This window comes from Nyctereutes procyonoides, unplaced genomic scaffold (assembly GCF_905146905.1).
Source record: "Nyctereutes procyonoides isolate TBG_1078 unplaced genomic scaffold, NYPRO_anot_genome, whole genome shotgun sequence".
Classification (NCBI taxonomy): domain Eukaryota; kingdom Metazoa; phylum Chordata; class Mammalia; order Carnivora; family Canidae; genus Nyctereutes; species Nyctereutes procyonoides.
This window is the reverse complement of record NW_026575047.1, coordinates 20,629,597-20,649,722: the sequence shown is the minus strand read 5'-3', so window position 1 is coordinate 20,649,722 and position 20,126 is coordinate 20,629,597. Positions and strand designations below refer to the sequence as shown.

The 20,126-nt window shown below is 51.1% G+C and overlaps 1 protein-coding gene and 1 pseudogene across 2 annotated transcripts in view; both read right to left on the bottom strand.

The window, feature by feature from the left end:
* JAKMIP1 (janus kinase and microtubule interacting protein 1) overlaps positions 1 to 20,126 on the bottom strand; it is a 112,133-nt gene that overhangs the window by 8,859 nt on the left and 83,148 nt on the right. For both annotated transcript variants that reach the window (XM_055326439.1, XM_055326438.1), the window contains 5 exons: positions 19,907 to 20,026; positions 17,323 to 17,469; positions 16,298 to 16,438; positions 14,518 to 14,577; positions 421 to 549 (listed from right to left, as the gene is read on the bottom strand). In XM_055326439.1, coding sequence (XP_055182414.1) covers positions 421 to 549; positions 14,518 to 14,577; positions 16,298 to 16,438; positions 17,323 to 17,469; positions 19,907 to 20,026 — 597 coding nt within the window. The remainder of the gene's footprint in view (positions 1 to 420; positions 550 to 14,517; positions 14,578 to 16,297; positions 16,439 to 17,322; positions 17,470 to 19,906; positions 20,027 to 20,126) is intronic.
* Positions 10,154 to 11,548, bottom strand: LOC129510085 (adenylyl cyclase-associated protein 1-like; annotated as a pseudogene).

Here is a 20,126-nt window from a genome sequence, read left to right as displayed (position 1 = left end):
TGTGTGCACGTGTATGTGCATGTGTGTGCATGTGTGCACGTGTATGTGCCTGTGTGTGAATTTGTGCATGCGTGTGCATGTGTGTGTGTGCCTGTGTGTGTCCGTGTGTGTGCGTGCATGCACAAGGGGGGACCAGGGACGGGCCACCACGCAGCAAGTTTAATTGCGAAGATAACAGCAAGGTGACCACAGATTTCCTTTGTGAGAGCAGCACTGGGGAAAGGAAGGGACCGCCACATGCCGCCAGCACTCCCCTTGCCATTCTCAGAGCCCAGCCCAGTGGGGGCCACCTGCCCTCGAGGCTACAGGCTGTGATGACACAGGCCCTCCAGGCTTAGATCTTTAGGTGAGGGAGTGACTGCGGTGGCCATCAGAGGCTGGAAAGCGCCCCCGAGTCACCTCTGATGTGGGGGTGCTTACATCTTCCAAGTCTTCCTCGGGCGTGGCTGGAGCCCTGTCCGTCCTATCTGTGTTGCAGGATGTTTCTGACAATGTTTCCGAGTCCACGGACTCCTCATCAAATCCAAAAAATGTCTCCACAACATGCTTCTATAAATTTGAGACAATGCACATGACATCAGGATCGGATTCAGAATTGCTGAGTGCCCCCCCACCCTCCCACCCATCACTCCAGGCACAGGGACAACTACACACATCTGGGCCCCACAGGCATCCCAAGCGGCAGGTGGTGGGGATCGTGATGGACTGGGTGGGAGAAGAGGTGGCCGAGGACGGTGGACGGGTATGAGTCCACCATGCCTGACTGAGCAGAGCACGCTGGCCTGACCCCGGTTCCTTCTGCGGTCACCTAGCCCCTCTGAGCGCCAGCCTCCTTCTCTATCAGACAGACGTGGAACCCCCACCTCACCCAAGAGCAGCATCACACGTGTCCTGTTCCCCGGGGCTCTGATCCTTGACCCGCAGCGTGTGTGTCCCACCACAGAGGGGCAGCAGGGCCATGTGAGATGTCTCATTCCACGTGCCAGACATGGGAAAAGGGACAAGGGACAGAGAGTCCCCAGGTGGACCCTGGCTCTGACTGGCTGGGTGAGCCTGTGCTCCAGGTCCTCACCGGACCTGCACTAACAGGCAACTTTTGTTTAACTTTTTATTACAGAAAGCTTGGAATACTTAAAAAATTAGAAGGAAGAGTGTAAGGGACCCTCGTGCCCCACTCAGTCAGAGGCAATTTTAGCACTCTGTGTGCCGGCTTCCCGGTCACCCCACCCAGCACTTCTCCCACCCCAAATACCATGATACATGGGGCTTCCTTCAGCCATTTACGCATACATTCGTTCAACAAACACTCGACGGAGCACCTTCTATGGGTCAGACACTGGGTGGGGCCCGGGGAAAACACAACAGGATTAAAACCAGGCATGCTCCCCTCCACAAGGAGCTGCGGGCCCCTGGGGGCTGCAAACAGCAACCCACAATCACCAGATCAACTCCCTATGTTTTAGGGACATCGGCTTTTTTCCCCTCCAAAATAGCCCCTAGGAAGGATTTTTATTTGTTTTCACAACCGATGAATACTTCTCACGACCACAAGGAAAGAACCATAACCCAATCCGGAGCCAAGCCCCAGGCTCCTGCTGATTCATCCAGAACCCGGCTTCTCCCAGAGCCCCCTCCCCGCTCCTCATCTCACAAGGGATCAGGACGGCAGGGTGCACAGTGAGGGCACCCCCCGCTCTGCTTGTTTAAGTCGGCATGTGTCTACAACCTCAGGCGCCCACATGTAAGAAAAATGTGGCTGGTAACACAATTAGTAACATCATTAAGGAATAATTCCGCCAACAGGAAGGGAAAAGGAGACCGAGTGGCTCGTTCTGTCCTCTGGTAGAAGTAGAGTTTCTTGAGAGGTTTGGCTGGAGGCATCCACGAGGATGGGGATTTTGCTCCATGAGCGGTGGGCTCCATGGGCTTTTTTATTCTCCGCTGTGGGCCAGAGCCCAGCGCACTCAATAAATGCTGGTTGCTAAATGCGTATTCACGAACATGTCTTCATTAATGAGCTCAAAGCTAAACTAACGTGTTTGCCCACAGATTTAGGCTGGCACGTGACAGCCCTTCCCTTCATTCTCTTAGCATCAGTTAGGGCAACCACCTGGTCCCACAGCCCAGGTGACTTTAGCAGGTAGAACTATGGGGACCTATTAGGCTCCATCGATTTCAAATGACTTCTTATCCTAAGTAGAGGTTGGAGACAGTCCTATGCTCCAGTCCCCTCTCCAGGGGAGACACTTCGCTTGAATTCAGGCATCAAAAACGCTCTAGATTTCCAGGGAGCAGTGAGTGACCATGACATCCCGATGGTGACAATGGCACCTGTAGGAGTGACAGGTATGTAACACTCAAAGCTCCTCTGTGCACACACGCGGCTTACCTCCCCGAGCTCCAGGCTCCACATTTTTCTGGGCAGCCATTCACCCAACCTTATTTCTTGTAAACACTGCTAAATGCGAGGCCTCTGGGGACAGGACTGCATCAGCCACGGTGTCACTGGCAGCCAGCAGGGACGCACACTGACAAAGCGCCAGGAACCATCCCGCCATACTCTCTCCAAACCATCAGGACACGAGCAGGATGGTCAGCATCACGGACCATTCTGGGGGCTCACAACTCAAGTGTTCGTTACCCAGGAAGATGAGCTTCTTGAAACCTTGCGAGACGGCGACTTAGGTCCTCACTCACCGGGCCCCAAACAGGGCATTCACTACAGATGCTGCAGATGTGCATTTAAGGTAGCGATGCCTTTGTCAACAGCCTAGCGCCCCGGCCCAAGTGGGGCCCTCTGAAGTCCAATGTGGCCCCGGAGACCGAGACTCCAGGGAAGCATGTTGCGGTGAGGGAGGCAGGATGTGGCTCTGACGGGGCGTCAAACCCAAAAGGGCATTCCCATTATGTCCCTCTCACAGCAGGAGGCGAATCCCAAGGACCCCTCCCCGCCCCCCCCCCCAGCAGACACAACATCCCCAGCGGCAGCAGGGAGTGGCCTAAGAAGTCCCCAACCTTGTCTACAATATGGGTTGGGTTAGTCTTGTTTTTTTTTTTTTTTTAAGTGATTGTATTATATGGGAAGCCAAGATGCACCACATATATTTATGCCTTTGTTAATAAAAACAAGACACAAAAAGGCATTTTCAGGCCTCAAGTGAAGATCTGGGGATGGCTTCTTTGACGACGTGGCGACGGCTGCCTTACACCGCCTTTTCAAACTCTATATGAAACAGCACCAGCCTCGGAAGAAGGACAGAATCACCCAGAAAACAGTTTCCTCTAATGCTTGGCTCTTTAAGAAAGAGTCAAGGGCTGGGGCAGCTGTCAGGTTTTCCGTCCACCTCTCTCAGATTCCCTGGGCATTTTTTCCCCAGGAAAAGACTCGGCTCAGCGCAGCACACCTGCTGGAGGCTCGTTCCTCCTGACTTTCATGTTGCTCACCCCCAGGGTCTTGCCTTGCCCACTCCTTTTTATGAACCAACCCAAATTTTTAAGATGCAATTTGAGCAAAAATGAAAAACAAATGCATCTGCTCTGTTTACACCTTGAATATGTAGAGGTGCTCCTTCTCAGCTGAGAGGAAAAGAGGTGCCTCCAAAATAAGCCGCCCCCCATGGACTCCAGCCTCCGAGCCCCCTCGCTTCCTGTCCCCCTCGTGTCATGTCCCTCCTGACAGCTGCTGGTACAAGAAGAGGCTTTCCATTCTGGGACCGTGCATCCTTTCTCAGGACTGCCAACAGTCGCCCAGAGCCAGCCGCTTACCTTCATGCTTGTAGGTCATCTCCTGGCAGCCGGAAAAGTACAGGCACACCAGGGCACAGAGGCAGAGAAAGAAGGAGAAGTACAGCACGAAGAGGATGTACTCCATCGCCGGGCATGGAGGCAGAGCCCGGCCGCTGGCCCGTGTGTGCCGGGGGGGCCCAGGCAGCCTCACTGGCACCTGCTTCCAGGCCTCTCTCCAGTCCTAAGGGGAAGCACCACTTCTCCCCCAGAACATTCTCCTGCCCTCCACTACGCCTGGCCTGCAGTGTCCAAGGCTTCCTGCAGACTCCTGTGCCACAGAGCTCTGAGCTCAGGCTCCCGGGCGGACCCAGGGAGTGAGAGAAGCTGGTTTCCAAGGGCCGGGCTGGCACAGTAGCCACACAGGACCGCTGCTGTGCTGGCTCATTCTCTGGGGGTTGCCCTGCGTCAATGCTCTGCCACAGGCCCTGGGTCCCTGGGTGATCACCAGGCCCCTGGGAACAGCACTAGCAACCGTGACACGGAGAGAGCTTTCTTTAGGACCAGAGCCAACACCGAGGAGGCGCCTCCTGCCTCGCGTGCTTGGGCTATTTCTCTGTCCATCCCACAGCCACTCTACGTGTGCCCCAGACTAGCTAAACTCATGAGTTTCTCAGCAATCTTTCCTTCAGCATTGGTTTGGCCATTTAAGCAGACTGACTAAACACGATCCACATGAAGACTGCAGCGGGGCAGGCCACAGGAGCCTGCGTTTCGTGGAGAAGCTTCTCTCCGCATAACATCAAAATTTAAAATCCCACATGTTGGAAAAAATGGATAGGTAATACCATTAAAAAGGAAAATGGGTTATACTTTGAAAAGTATTCGAGCAAGATGAAAAGGCAAAGGACAATCACAAAAAGAAAAATACAGACAATCAAGTTCATGTAGAGATTTCAATTTCAATAACGCTCCTTCCAAAGTATCCATGATGTGTGCTATGTAACCACATCATAGTACCCCACTAAGCCTTTCACTCGTGTTTCCAAATGAGCTGCTCCCCAGGCAGAGTGGGGACTGGTTCAAGGATAAGCCTGTGACCACACTGAGCCAAGCAGCACCCGCCCTGGGGCTTTTGCTGGAACCACTGAGGAGAGATGCCCTCCTGCCACAGAAGTCTCTAGGCAGGTGTCACACCAGCTTATAGCTGCTGAAGCCCACTGGGCCACCCCATGGGGAGAGCCCGCCTGAGAAAGAGGCCAGCCCACGAGGAAAGCAGAGTAGGAGGGTGAAGAGAAACAAGTTCCAGGCCATATTGTGTAAGGATCTGGATCCAGCTGTGCCTGAAACCAGCCCCCTTAGACTTCTCAGTTATATAAATTCCTTTCCCTTCTTAAATGACTTTCAGTTTTTAATATTCACAATAGAAAGAACCTTGGCTAATGGGCGAGGGGGAGATGATCCTAGAAACCATGCTATCTGTGAGCTGTGGCGCTCTAGGAGAAGCCTGGGGCTACTTTCTCTCCAAGCTGCTCTGCACCTGGACTCTCAAGAGAAAACAGAGACCACCTTTGCCTGGCAAATGCATTCCTGGCTCTAGCAACCAAGAAACGTGTCCTGCCCATCCTGTTGGCTCCTGGACCTACTAAGAGTGGAGACACTCCCCTGCGCCCTGTCACCTGACCTTCTTCAGTGCCGATGATGATGGCCAGAGGGATGTGTGATGGGAGGGGCTGAGAGCAGCACTGCTGCCTGCTTTCCACGCTGCCACCAACCCCATTCAACCACCAGCATCCTCTGAGGCCTCTGGGCACCGAACCTCAAGAGAAACAGATGCAGAGACTGAAAAAACAGACACTAAGCCATGTGCCAGGGCAGGAGGAAGAGAGGGCCAAGGAAGCCCAGAGGAAGGGCCTGCCCATGGAGGGTGCAGGCTTGTAGGAAATGGGGACGGTTAGGTCGGATCTTGAGGGGGCGGGAGGCAGTGAACAGAAGAGGTGAGGGGTGCTGGCCTGAGCTAGGGGTCTGGAGATGAGGCGGCACACCAAATCCAGGGGAGAGGAGCCAGGCTGTGTAGACAAGGGTATAGCAGGAGGTGAGCAGGGCCAGATCCCCAAGGCCCAGTGGGTCAGCCAAGGAGCCACAACTTCATCCCCCCCAGGAAATAGGAAGCCAGCACAGGGTTTGTAGGAGGGAGGTGGCAAGGCCAGACTTCTGTCTTCATAAGATAGTTCTGATAGCTCTGGAGGGAGGAAGATGCTGGAAGCAGAGGGGGCAACCAGGAAAGTGTTGCCATGACCCCAGGACAAGCAAATCAGAGCCTGGAACCACAGAGCCTCAGCCTCAAACCCCCTCATCACCCCCCCAGCTCTGGGGTCCCCTCCTGACACCAGGCAGGGGGACTGGGGGCACACACCTTCCCCCAGTCAGCTTTTCTCCTGAGGGCTGAGACTCACCCTCACACTCATGCCCAGGGTTCGGGTCTCCGGCCCATTGGAATACCTGGAACCACCCTAACTTTCTGTCTCTTCCAAAGTCTTCAGGTGTGGCCTCAATGTCTGTGGTCACTGCTGGGCCAGATGAGGTGGCCCGGGCAGCCCTCCCTGCCCTCCCTGCGCCCCCCCCCCCCGACCGCCCCTTGCTCTGCTCTCTATCCTCCTCCTGCTGCCTGGAAACCTGTGATGTTGCCCCAGGTTGGGACACACGGACAGCATACATGGCTGTGGTGCTCAGCTGCCCTCGTGTGGCCCAGGACACAGGCTCTGTGTCTGTACAACTGTCCCCATGTTCTACCCACAGGACTCAAGTCTTCCTGAGTCCTGCACTAAAGGGCCCACACTCCCAGCAGGCAGCACACACAGGAACAGCGCCCAGGGCTTCTGATGTGAGGCCTGGCCAGGCCGTGGAGGAGGGAATGAGGTGACCAGGTCACTGCCCATCCTGGAGGGAACAAGCCCTCGTCCCCTGCAGGGAATAGCACACGCTGCATGCAACCTCAGCTGCACGCCAGCCAAGCGTGGGGAGCCAGGCAGGCAGGCAGGCAGGCAGGGAACCTGAAATGACTAACATTTCATTCAATTCATGTTACTGGGTCTGCTGCAGGGGTGGGGTGTGGGGAGCCATGCTGGGTGCCACATGCAGCTCCGTAAATGAGACATGCGCCATCCAGCACACCTCGCTCAGAGGCTGGCTGGTGACAGAGCTGTGACAAAGGATGGCCCAGGAACAAAGTTGAGCAGAAACAACCCTACAAGGCAAACAAGACTCCTTTGGCTACTTTGCAGTGGAAAGAATGGCACAGGACGACAAATGCCCCGGGGTGGGAGGCCCAGCCAGGGAAGGCAGCATGTATTGGCTTCTCTTCCAGGGCAGCAGCTAGTGACCTGTTCTTCCCACCATGAAGCAGCAGGCTTGGCCTTAGGGGGCACAAGGTCAAGTTTAGATAGGCCCCAAGTGTCTGATGAGAATGGGTGCAGCAGACACTGACCATGGGTGACCCCCCAGAAGTCCCTCAGGTGTCAGCTGCTTCCTGGTGACAGCAGCCCCAGGGGCCATTCGGAGAGGAGGGGACACTGGGGCCCAAGGAAGAGCCATCCTTCCCGGGGTGCTCTGATGCTTCTCAGCAATCTTCCCAGCCTCTCACAAAGGATGGCCACTGTCTAAAGGGCATCAGAAGCTCACCTCACTGTTACCTGAGATGGTCTCTCTTTTGAAAAGGGGGACATGAATTAGCCCTAGGGAAAGAGAGCAGGGCCTGGGAATCTGCATTCAACAGGCCCTCCAAAGGAAAGCTACTGATTGAAGGGGAAGGGAGAAGGAGAAATCATAATTTTTGGAGCCTTGACTACATGCCAGGCACAGAGGCAGATGCTCTGTTGAATCTCCTGGATGTGACGGTCGTGGTAAGAACCAGGAAACAGGCTCCCGAGGTCAATGTCACAAGGCCAGGAGCCAGAGCTGACTCTCACGTGGCTGCCAGGCTAGTGTCTGCCTCTCCCCAGGTCCCAGCCCCACTTTCACCAAGGCTCGGGAGCAAATTGTGCTGATGTTAGCCATCTTCCCACGCTCGGCTCTCTACGGAGACACAGCTCTTGTTGCTAGATAGCAAGTTTGCAGACAGCAAATCTGCTGCCCACCCCAAAGCACGGGCTGCATTTAGGGCTCACCCATGATGCCAGACCTTCTGCAGAGCAAGCCTGCCCTCCCCAGAGAGGGCCTGAAGAACTGTTCGGGGTTCTCCTGCAACTTCCCATTGGCAGGGGCGGGGAGCTGAACCAGCAGGACCCTAGGGCAGAGACTCCCACAGCAGTCCGGTCCCCAGGAGCACAGTGAGACAGGATTGGCAGCCCTCGGGTGTGCAGGCCACCCTGGGATGAGGGCTGCCACCACCACTCTGCCATCACAGCATCTGGGGTGTGCGTGTGGAAATGGAGAAGCCCCTTCTAGGGGAAATGAAGAGTCCAGGGAAGCTTGCAATAGCTGGAGAGCAAGGATGGGCTGTCAGACTTCCAGAAAATTCTGGCACAAAAAATTGTGCCAAACAAAGGCCCGGGCAAAGCAGTAAAGTACACAGATATCCAACGGACAGAGCATGATGGAGGTATTTAAGGGGAGCAATGAACTACTGAATCCCAGCAGCCTGTGGGGGGAAGACAGGGAAGCTGCCCAGGCCTGAGACACAGTGCTGGGAGGTTAAAAACCTGCTCAGCTCCCCATCTGGCCCGGGACAATGCCAGGACTAAGTAGGTGCATGTGTGGGAAGCCGCTCTACCTTGAATCTTGAGAAAAAGAAAATAGGCTTGTGGATCATAGAAACAGAAAGTGGAAAAAACCCTGAACCAGCTCAGAAATATTCCCACGGAGACCCCCGAACTCTGCCTTCTAGTGGTACTGAACTATTTCAATTAGTGACCGAACATCCCCATCTTTTGAGATGATCCTGCATCGTGCAAATGCACTTTGCCAGCAAAAGCAATTTGCTTATTCAGTCAACAGCTCTTCAGAGACACCTACTCTGTGCCGAGGCAGTGAACAGGGTGCGCACGGAGAGCAGGACAAGCTCCTGCCCTCCTCACCGGCTGTCCACGCAAGCCTAGCGAACCACAAATCCATAGTAGGCCTTTGTAACGTTCTCTTCCCAGAAACACATTCAGAAATCAGGAAAAGGAAAAACAGAATCCTTCCTTACTCCCTGAATTCTGATACAGGTTTGAAAAACAGAGTTACAGCTCAGCAGTGGGTTTCCCGAAAACCCTACTTAGAAGCTTCATGGGGTGTATAATGCCAGGCACATCTGACTCTTCGTCAAGCTGAATGCTTTCAGACTTGCTTTTTCTTGGTTTTTTTTTTTTTTTTTTTTTTTGGTATTGATTTCATTCTATTTTTTGTATAACTTTAAGTACATAAAGGTTTGTTTCCACAGGTCTCAGGAAATGGGTAGAAGTCAACAGGACAATGTCTCTTCCCATCAAAAAAGTTACATATTTTGGTAAGTGTCCTAGAGAGAAAAACTGTATTTTACATTAGCAGTGCTGTGCAAGATTCTTACATAAAACCTAAAACCAGGCTGCAGTGGAGACTTCAGTCCTTTGATCAGGTGGCCAGACAGAAACCAAAAGCAGTTGAGCATGACAGGGCAAAGAGGCAATGAAGGCGGACAGGCACCTAGCACGGAAGGAGGAAGGAATTCCAGATTCCTTGGAATGGTGTGTTTTGCTCTTTTTTTTTTCTTTCCTTGTCTAAGTTGTCTCTATAGGAAGATGCTGGGCAGGGACCGCAGTGAAAGGAAGGGGCCAAGGCTCCTTTAACTGGCTTGGGTGCAGGGCACTGCCAGCAGCTGATGCCGGAGAACCTGCACCCAGGTTCAGGCCCACCCAGGATGGAATGCAGAATAAAAAGAAAGCTTATAGGAAACAAAGTTGCTTGGAATGCTGCTAGATGGCCAAGCTTCAGCCTTTGGTCCAGGGCAACCCCTGCCTCACTGGTCAGCAGTGAGAAATTAGTTTGGTTAGAAGAACCAGCTAGAATCACACCAGCCTCTGCTACCTTCATGCTCATTGTTAGAAAAAGATGAACTTGTGTGAACATTCTGATCTGTTAATCCTTAGGGACTGCTTTATTCTTCTGGAAAAGACTGTTGGTCAAATAACCCTCAAAGGCTGAAAGCTAAACCACACAGTCCTGGTGTGCGTTCCCTAAGAACGGCCTGGCGGTGTGGTTGGGGCGATAGGGAAAAGCCATACCTTCCTACAGAAGATCAGCTGACCTGCTCTCCGGCCCCAAATCTCAGCCTCAGGTATATTTCAGGGAGGGCAGGCAGCTGTGCTTCTCGGAGCAGAGAAGCAGTTTAAGAGCAGAAAGGTAAAGGAAATCTAGAGAAGAACCGTCCTGATACAGATTTACCCCATGGTGTGAGGCAGAGGCACTTCGCTTATCCAGCAATTTCTGTCACTGTGGTGACCAACTCCTCCCCATTCCATAGGGTCTTGAACTGCTCAGGGACTGGGGATTCATTATAGCCACCGCCTTCAGTAGGAATGAGGACATTCATCTCAGAAGATTTGGCACTGACTATCTCGCAATCCAGGGGATTCTCGCTCAGGTAGACATGGCAGCCATCTGTTTTGTTGATGGAAATGGTTGGCACTTTACCCATTACCTGAACTTTGACATCCCTACTATTGATTGTCTCCACAATGCCCACCACGTCATCAAACACCAGACCGAGTTTCTTACAGTTATCTACTGTAATGGAGTTTATTTTGCCCTCGATGCGCAATGTTGTGTTGACACATTAGTATATGTAAGCCACCTGTTTCAGCTCTGGGTCATCAATCACCAGGTTGGAAACATTTTCCTCATTTTCCACCCTCCACTTCTTCCCCTCCAGTTCAAGTACAGCTGGCTCCTTCTTTGTGGTTGGCTTGGGGGATGGGCTGACTCCTGGTTTGGGGCCACTTCGTACTGGACCACTCTGGGCCTTCATGGCGGGGTTCTTGTGAGTCTTCATGTCATCAGATACATGTTTCAGGGCATGTGTGATGCTTTCCCCCTGATTCATCTGAGCAAACAGTGCTGACCAGGAAGCAGACTCATCTGAGCCTGAACTAGGGGGGACTTGTGGGGGAGGTGGGCCTGGTGAGGGAGGAGAAGGACCTGGTCCAGCAGAGGGTCCGGATGGCAATCCACTCAGTTCTTGTGCCAAGGCCCCGTTTTGCTCCAGGCCAGTCCGGTGGTATGGAAGTCCTTAGTGTAAGCCTGTAGCTCTGTCTATATATTCAAGTAAGCTTTGACCCAATCCACATGCTTCTTATTGACATCTTTGTACTCCTTGAGGACTCGGTTTGTGTGAAACATGGCAGCATCATTCATTTCTTTCACATAGAGACCAGGCTTGGGAGCCATAGCTACCCAACCCAGGGCCTGGATACTTTGGCTGACAGCTGACCAGTGATTGAACAACTTGCTGCCTCGGTTCTTCTGGAAGGCTATCACTTCTTGGATCTGCTCTGAGATGGGTGCCAACAAGTCAGAAAGCTTATTGCCTGCCGGCTGCTGACACTGAGAGGCTGTAACCAAGAGAGCTTGCTCCAACTTCAGACCTGTGTGGGCCATCTCCGCACGTTCCTGCCCATTTCTCCCAGTCTCTTTACTGAGCTTCCTCAGAACCAGCAAGGAGTGAGTCAAATGCTTGCACATATGGAGCTGCTCCTGCTTTTGGAGCGCTGTCTCCATACCCACAGTGCATGTCAGAGGCATTGGACACGGCCTCCAGGCAGCCCACCACCTTCTCCAATCTTTCCACCAGGTTTTGCGTGTGAGCCATAATATGCCACCTCAGAGTTGGCCTCACCTCCCAACTGCGATCAGCCGCTCTCCTAGACTGTTGCTTTATCAACATGCCCGATGGGGACAAGGGCTTTCATGCACATTACTGGCAGCCGGGCAGCACGGGGGCGGGAGGTCCCACAGTCTGCACCAAAGCTTTCACACACTGTGATCCGTATTCCAACTTGGGGGACTCTACCCATGGGAATAATCCAGACCCTGGACACAGCTTCCTGGACAAAGGCAGGGCACTGTGGTGGCATTTGCTGAAGCAGAAAGTCCAGTCCCTTCATGGAACGCTCGACACTCAGGGATTACCATAGACCTGGCCCAGAAAGAGCCGTCTACATAGGCATCAACACACTTACTTACGGCAGCAGTATTTAGAGCCGCAGGAGCTAAAAGCAAACATGCCACACACGCAACAGTAAACAAATTTATGACCCATCCACTCAACGGATTATGTAGCCATAAAATTTTGTATTTATGATGTCAGGGTCCTAACATGGATAAATGCTTTGTAGTACAACGTTACCGGGAAAAAAAAACAGAAAGCAAAGTATATTCGACAGTTGCAGTTACATTGTTAAGAAAAAAACGGGACAGAACAAGGACTGGGGGTGTTGCATTAAAATGTCGGCACAGATCCCCGTGGGGAGGCACCGTGGGTGATGCTCCACTTGTAATTGTCAGGTAGGCCCTGGTGCTGTCATGTTGCTTCCGTAATAAAAGTGAATATTTAAAAATAAACAAGTTCTGTCCTGCAACTTCCCATTTCTGAATTTCTTTTTTAAAAATGTATTTATTTATTTTATGGGCAGCCGGGTGGCTCAGCGGTTTAGTGCCACCATCAGCCCTGGGCTTAATCCTAGAGTCCCAGGATCCAGTCCCATGTCAGATCCCCTGCTTGGACCCTGCTTCTCCCTCTGCCTGTGTCTCTGCCTCTCTCTCTCTCTCTTTCTCCCTCTTTCTCTCTGTCTCTCATGAATAAATAAATAAAATCTTAAAAAAAAGAAAACGATTAAATATGTATTTACTTTAGAAAGAGAGAGCAAATGGGGAGGCACAGAGGGAGAGAGAGAATCTCCAGCAGACTCCTCGTTGAGTGTGAGGCTCGATCCCACAACCCTGAGATCACAACCCAAGGAAAAATCAAGAGCCAGATGCTTAACCAACCGAACCACCCAAGCACCCCTCGTTTCTGAGTTTCTGATGTCAGTGCGTAGAGACACACAGCTCGTCCAACTTGATGTGGCCGTGAAGACTTGACTTTGAACCTCCACCTTATCAGTTTACTTTGTCTCTTGGAGCTATTTCTATATTTTATTATTTTATGCCCACGTGCTTCCTATAGCCATCAAATGGAACAAACAATACCACCCTCTGGGGTTGCCATGAGGATGAGATGAGGCGGTAGACATAACCACTTATCAAGTGTCCAAGTTCGGCCACAGACATTTTATTTGGGCCACAGAGTGAACTATAAACCATCGTGCCAACATTTAAAATTCTTGTATTTTGGGGCACCTGGGTGACTCAAGTCAGTTAAGCGTCTGTCTTCGGCTCAGGTCATGATCTCAGGGTCCTGGGATGGAGCCCTGTGTGGGGCTCCCTGCTTAGTGGGGAGTCTGCTCTCCCTCTCCTTCTGCCCCTACTCCTGCTCATCCTCTCTCTCTCTCTAGTAAATAAATAAAATCATAAATAAATAAAATCCTTGATTTTATATAAAATAAGGTGCCTTGGGGGCGAATTGGGTCCCCCAAGAAAGACATGTTGAAGCCCTACCCTTAGCACTCAGTTAACAGGAGGTCATAGTGGAGCAGAGTAGGCCCCTGATCCAATATGACTGGTGTCCTTATAAGACGACAGCCATGGGGCAGACAGGGAAAACGGCCTCTGACAACAGGAGCAGAGGCTGGAGTCATGCAACTGCAAGACAAGGAATGCTAAAGAGAGCCAGGAAATCACCAGAAGCTAAAAGAGCCTAGGAAGGATTCCCCTCCGGGTCTCAGAGGGGGCACAGCCCCACCACCACCTTGACTTTGGATCTCCAGATTCCAAAACTATGAGACGATATGTTTGTATTGTTCTAGGCCACCTAGATCGGGGTTCTTTGTAACAGCTGCCCCGGGAAACTAAGGCAGAAGGGTCCCCACTTCTCTCAAACAACAGGAACATGTGACAACTCCTGCTGCTGGGGGCTCAGTTTGCCACAGGCCCGGCACTCCCTACTGCCACACTGCCACGAAAGCCTTGCATCTGTGGCTATGTGGTTGCACATCTGCACTGCTGTTTTCCTTAGAGAAAGCTTTCTCCACAACAATATCTCTATCAAAAGATAAAATTGGAGGAGCTTCCAGTCCAACAGAAAGAAGAGAAGGCCCACATCTTTGTGGCAGTGAAAAAATATTCACAGGTTTAAAAGCAAACTTTTTTATTTTTTAATTTTTTTTTACACCTGTTCCAATTTGCTCTTTTTATTCCAGTCACAGCACCTGAATTTTCCCAGTCCAGCTGTGCTCTCTCTGCCAGGACATTTGGGCACTGTCTATACAGAACCATATTTTCCAAAGAGAACACAGTTCTGTGTTATTCCAAGAAAGCCCAGAGCTCCTGACTTTTTCAGAACAGAATCTATGATGTTACAAACCAAGCCTGAGTGTCCTTTAAATCCTTCAAAAGGTCTAAGTATTTATGCTTTTAATTTTGGTGAGTGCCCCTGAGGCCTATATACTGAATTCACCAGTAGGGTTTCCATGAGTAAACTACAAGCACTGTCCATGGCCATGACTGATGTCACTTAGAGAGACGCTACGGCAGCTTTCTCACCATCAGACATGCAGAGATGTGAGTGCCTCTGCCTTGAGGGCTCCTACAGATTGCTCATGGTTCCCCGCTCCTGGGCCATCTGCCCTGCAGACCCTGGCAGGGCCATAGAGCAAGGCAGCTGTACCATTGTGGGCTTACCTTGGGGGGCTTCAGACTTTTCCCGCGATGTCTTTTGGAGCGCAACAGCCGTTCCCTCTCCTAGAAGGAGACACAACCATTGACATTTGCTGCCAGCCTCATGTCATACCAACCAACACTACCTGGCACATCGGGTCAGTCCAAGTTCTGAGCACTTGAGTGACAGACATTTCCCCAAACTGCAAGCTACAGAGCCACCCTGTCTACTCAAGCCCTTAACAAGACTGGGACTATCTTGAAAAAAAAAAATTGCCAATCCTGAAAGCCCCAGCCTGTCTACTTTGGGGGCTGGAAGCTGCACAGCACTAGGCAGTGTCGACTAGTGATATCCGCACTGTCAATGACAGAGCCCAGAATGAAATAGCTTGTGGCTTTAAGCTCAGCCTGAGCTGAGACCAGATCCCAATGGGCCTCCTCCAGACCAGGTGAAACACTTAATTTCTCTGACTTCAGGTTCCTCCTTTGCTCTGTGGGGCTAGAACCTACTATGAAGTGTGGCCCCAAGAAAGAAACAGGAGCCTGTGGCCACATGGTGGCTGCTGTCAGTAGCAATGGTGTCTGCAGAGCAGTAGAAGGAGTGACAACCTTCTGCCCTAGGCAAAAGCAGGACATCTCTCTCTTCTAACCAAGCCCTGCTCTTCCCCTTGGCTGCCAGGAAACCCAGAGACAAATCTGGTGCTTGGTTATAGCCCATATGGTCCACCCATTTGTCCCTCCTCATCTCAATGGATGTAGCTATCTTTATTTCCTCTAGTCTCATTGGTTTATTACTCCTCTTTGAACTGTATCTTTATTTTATCAAAGGTGTGTTTTCATCTTATGCTGTATCAAGTCTTTGTGTAATGAAGAAAGATGAGTGGATGGATGAATGGATGGACAGATGGAAGAAAGGAGGGAAGGATGGGAAGGTGGATGGATGGATGGACAGATGGATAGATGGACAGATAGATGCAAGAAAGGAAGAAGGGATGGAAGGAGGATGGGAAGACAGGAGTATGGGTGGATAAGAAGATGGATGAAAGGATAGGAGGGAGAATGGATTAGTGAGTAGAAGTAAGGAGGTAAGGAGTTAAAGAGAGAGGAAGATAGGCCAGCAAAGTGACCTTGATAATTATGGTCAAAGCTTTTTCTAGAATTTGATCACTGGCTTTTCTATTCTTGGAAGACCCATGAATGGAACCACCACATTCCCTCTTGGGCAATCAGATCACAGTTTGCTTCTGAGATCCAACTGCAGCTTACTACAAATGCTCCCTTATGGTGTCTAAGCTCCTTTCACTGGCGCCTGGAGAACTCTCTGGATAGAATATTCCACCTACTAGGACACAGTCATCTCCCCTTAATCTTACACAAACACACACAGTCTTAGCCAGCTCTTCAAATTCTCATCTGATTATAAGGTTCGGGCTTTCAAGTCCATGGTCTGCAACCACGAAGCTAAAAACAAAAACAAAAACAGACCCCAGACTTCTCAGGGACAAATTGTGCCCACTCTGCAGAGGCCAGAAGACTCATTCTCAAAACTGATGCTGCCTTTTAAAGACAGCAAATCAGGGAGAAGTTTCAAGAAAAAGAGTAGTCATGGCAACTGCTTCCAGGCACTCGTGGTGTCCTTTACATGAAGTCGAGGCTGCTTTCTGGAGGAACAAAGCAGAAGGTGCCCAGGACCAGCTCCATGAGACCCTGCCCACTGCAGCAGCCACACCCTGGAGCCTCAACGCATTCCCGACACGCTGTCACTTGGCGCCACATCCAGGGGTGTCGCCAAGCATGAACGTACCAGCGAGAGGTCATCAATGACGTGCTGCTGCTCCAGCACCTGCAGCCGCAGGAACTCGATCTCCTGCTCGTCCCTGGTCAGGCTGAGGTCATTCAAGGAAGTGTGCCGCTTCAGAGATGCCTGGGCCGACAGCTTTTCTTTCTGTAGCCAGAGGGAGAGAGCATCGAAGGGATGCCTGGCCGGCAGCTTCACCACAGGGCACAGGCTGTGAGCTCAGGGATATGGGATGGAAGGAGGGATGATGGCCACCCTGTCCCCAGGCTGGAGGAAGTGACAAATACGGACCAGAAGCGAGCCCGGGGCAGGGCCAGCAGTGCCCACTGCTGACAGAAAGGACTGGGCAGGCACACGGCTGGGCAGGGAAGCTGGACAGGCAAGCAGGCCACCAGCAATCACGCGCCCTCACCAGGGCCTGCAATGGGGTCCCCGGAGGAGGACCCCACACCCCACAGAGCCTCAGGCTTGTCATCGTAAGTGGGGTGACCAACGTTGCCTTGCACAATCAACCTCAGCCTCTTCCACAGACCATCAAATACAAGACACCACGCTGACCACAAAGGTGAACCACTCTGTTGGAGCAAATGCAAATGCCTTATGCAAAGATGGCCATTGCTTTCACCTCCTGAGCTTGCACAAGAGCCAGGTATTCTGCGAGGCCTTTCTCTGGCACCACTCCATCCTCCGGACAACCCCGCAATGCTGATATTTCCATGCCCACTTTCTGGATGAGGGCACTGAGATGCAGAGGGAATGAGGGGTGTGTCTAAGGACAAGGGTGTGGCAGCCAGCAGGGTGGAGGTGCAGCTCCAGGGGTGGGGTGCTGCCTGGCGTCCTCCCTCCAGGCACAGAGCCCAGAGCACTGTGGGTCTCAGAGAAGCAGGAGCAGCGGGGATGGGCTGAGACCCCTCACGAGCTTTCCAGGGGAGGCAGGGGCTGGGGTCAGAATGTGGACCGTGGGTCAGGGGCTGGAGAACCCCAGCCGGACACAAGAACACAAGGCTGGTCCCAGGTGGCCTGTGACTCACCATTTCCACATTTTCCCTCGTGAGGTTCTTAATTTTCTCCTCCATCCTCTGGATACTCTGCAGCAAATCCTCATTCTTCTTGTTCATTCGCTTGTTCTTCTCCACAAGGGGCTTCAGCTGGACCTCGGTCTCACGGGAGCGTTTCAGCTGTGATCAAAAAGATACAGGAGGCCGGTGGTTTTCAGACCCAGTGAACTGCTGATGTCGCACATCCATTCTGGGCCTTCCTTGGGACTGGAGCTGCCATCATTGGGACCACATTTCCTGGATGGTACAAACCCCCAAAAGATCCCACAGACACCTGGCTCCCAAACACAGTGTCCTACCTGAGGCTCAGAGGGCCCTGGGGAAGGCAAGAGGAGGAGGTTACAGCCCAGCGGGGGAGCCCCGCAGACCTGCCTCAGGGCACCCTGTCCTGTAGTGTGCACTCCCTTCACCTCTGGGCATAACCCCCAGAGGTCAGGAGTCACAGGCATGAAACTCAGTCCCCTGACCCAGCTGCTCCTGGCCACCATTCCTCTCCAAGTGCAGACCTAGCAGAAAACTGTCTTCTTCGGACAAGTGGGCACTGGCCCCCCATCTGTGCCAGACTCAGTGCTGGGGGTACAAAGATAAGTAGGGTAGGCATTAGCCCTGGAGGTGCTCCCTGAGTCCTGACAACTGGTGGGGTGTCCAGGGAGCCCCTCTTGGGACTGGAGCTGAGTCAAAGGGATAGCACAACAGGGTGCCCTTCCAACAGACGGAAGAACAGGGCAGAGGCAGTAAAAGAGGTACGAACGCAGTGAGACAAGTGCAGGCAGACATTGCAGGCAGGGAAACCACATGCTCAGAGGTTCAGAGTGGACAAGAACACAGCTTGTTCAGTATTCTCAGAGGGAACAGAGAATGTGGGGTAATGGGCGGAGGAAGGGGGGGCATGGTGGGGCCTGGTCTAGGGAGCTGGAGAGCTCTATCATTTAATTTCTACCCCTGGCCCTCGAGAGCTTCAAAGCAGGAGCGCTCTGTGGTCCCGTTTGCCTTCTAGAACAAACTGCAGGAAGCCCCGCCAGGATTGTTCAACCCTCAGCACAATCCAAGGAGGGAGCCCCATCCCCATTTCATAGACAAAGAAACTGACCACAAAGAGGCGGGGCGCTGTGCTGGGGGTGGGGGGGCATGCAGAAAGTGCTGGTACTATGACTCAAACATAGGGACTGAACACAGATCCCGGATTTTGGTGACCAGGCTGTAAAGTTAAGATAAAATAATCGGGTGGCATCCATTCAAATATAAAATGGACCTTTGACCCATATGTTCTACTTCTGGAACTCTACCCCACAAAAATAAAGGGTCAGGTGATAAAGATGGAAATGTATCTTCTGGGTGGCATGTTTGTAACTGCAAAGGAACCCGAACATGTTTGTACAAGCATTAAAACCATGTAAGAACCACCTCAAACCGCTAAGAGTGGTTATTTCATGATTTTAAGAGCAAGATTTCAAGACCTGCTTAATTCAAGATTTTAAGACCCACTGGCTAGCAGGTCAATTTTTGCTTTAAATACTTCAGTGTACTCGGAATTGTTTCCAGCAGGCTACATGTATTTCTAATCTTATTAGTAAGCTATTATATAGCACATGAGGGACTTTTTTTTTAGCTACTGAATATTTAAATGTAAAGTGTATATCTAATATTAGATGTACAGTCTGATTGAAGCCATTTACAAATATGCCCCTAAAAATACTTGAAGGAAATAGATTTATTTAATCCTATTAAAACTGAAAAGGTGACACTCAGTAACACTGTTCATCTCCTGTGTTTTTCAAATATGAGAGAGGCATTCACTTTCCTAATAAAATTTAGAATCAACAGGAATATGATGAGGTGTTTGTCAAGAAGTTTATGTACTGGCTCCCATTACATAAAAATTCATTTAGCTCTTTATCTGGCAAATTTACACATATTCAAGAAACCTCTCTTTTTACTATAGGTTTACTTTTTTAAGCTAAAGTACCTGTTCATTATCTTTAAAATTAGAAATACATCAAGTTTTATGCAAAAGGAAGTTATCAGAGATGCAAAGAATAAAAATGATCCATAATCACACTACGTAAAGCAACATCCCATATCCAGCACAATGACAATGTATCTTTGCTCTGTAAACTGCTTCTTAATTAATTTACTGCGAGCCAATTTCCATGGCAAGTAAATAGGATCTTTTTTGTCATTCTTAATGGTGGCACACATTGTACTGCATAAGTGGCCCATAACTATGTTGCCCAATACTTGAATGTTGAACAATTGGGCTTTTGTTTCATTTTGGGTCAGTTTTGGTCACTCGCATAAACAACACTGCAGTGAACATCCTCTCCACACACCCCACATCTCTGCCTGTTTGCTCAGGGCAAATTCCTATAGAAACACAGGGCAGGAGCAGCTTTCTTCACTGAGCGTGTATCAGATTTTTAATCAGAAATTAATGAGAAAAAAGTGAAGAAAACCAGAAGGCCTCCACACTAGCTATGTGCTCAAGGTGGGCTTTGCAGCCCTGGGGCAGCTTCCTCACACCCTATAAGGCACCATCTGCCTCTTGGCGGCTGATTACCAGTTCATTCCTCTCATCTGCCAGGAGGGTATTTCTGTCCTCCAGCTTCCGTATCACCGAGTTCAGCTCAGCAATTTTTAGCTGGAATCGCCGCACATCTCGCTCGTCCATATGTTGATCCTAAAAAAAAGGCAAGATACAAATGTGCTTTGAAGAAGCTTAAATGACTCCATGCACTCCCAGAGAACCCACAGGACGTGACAGCGAGCTCCTCATCGGG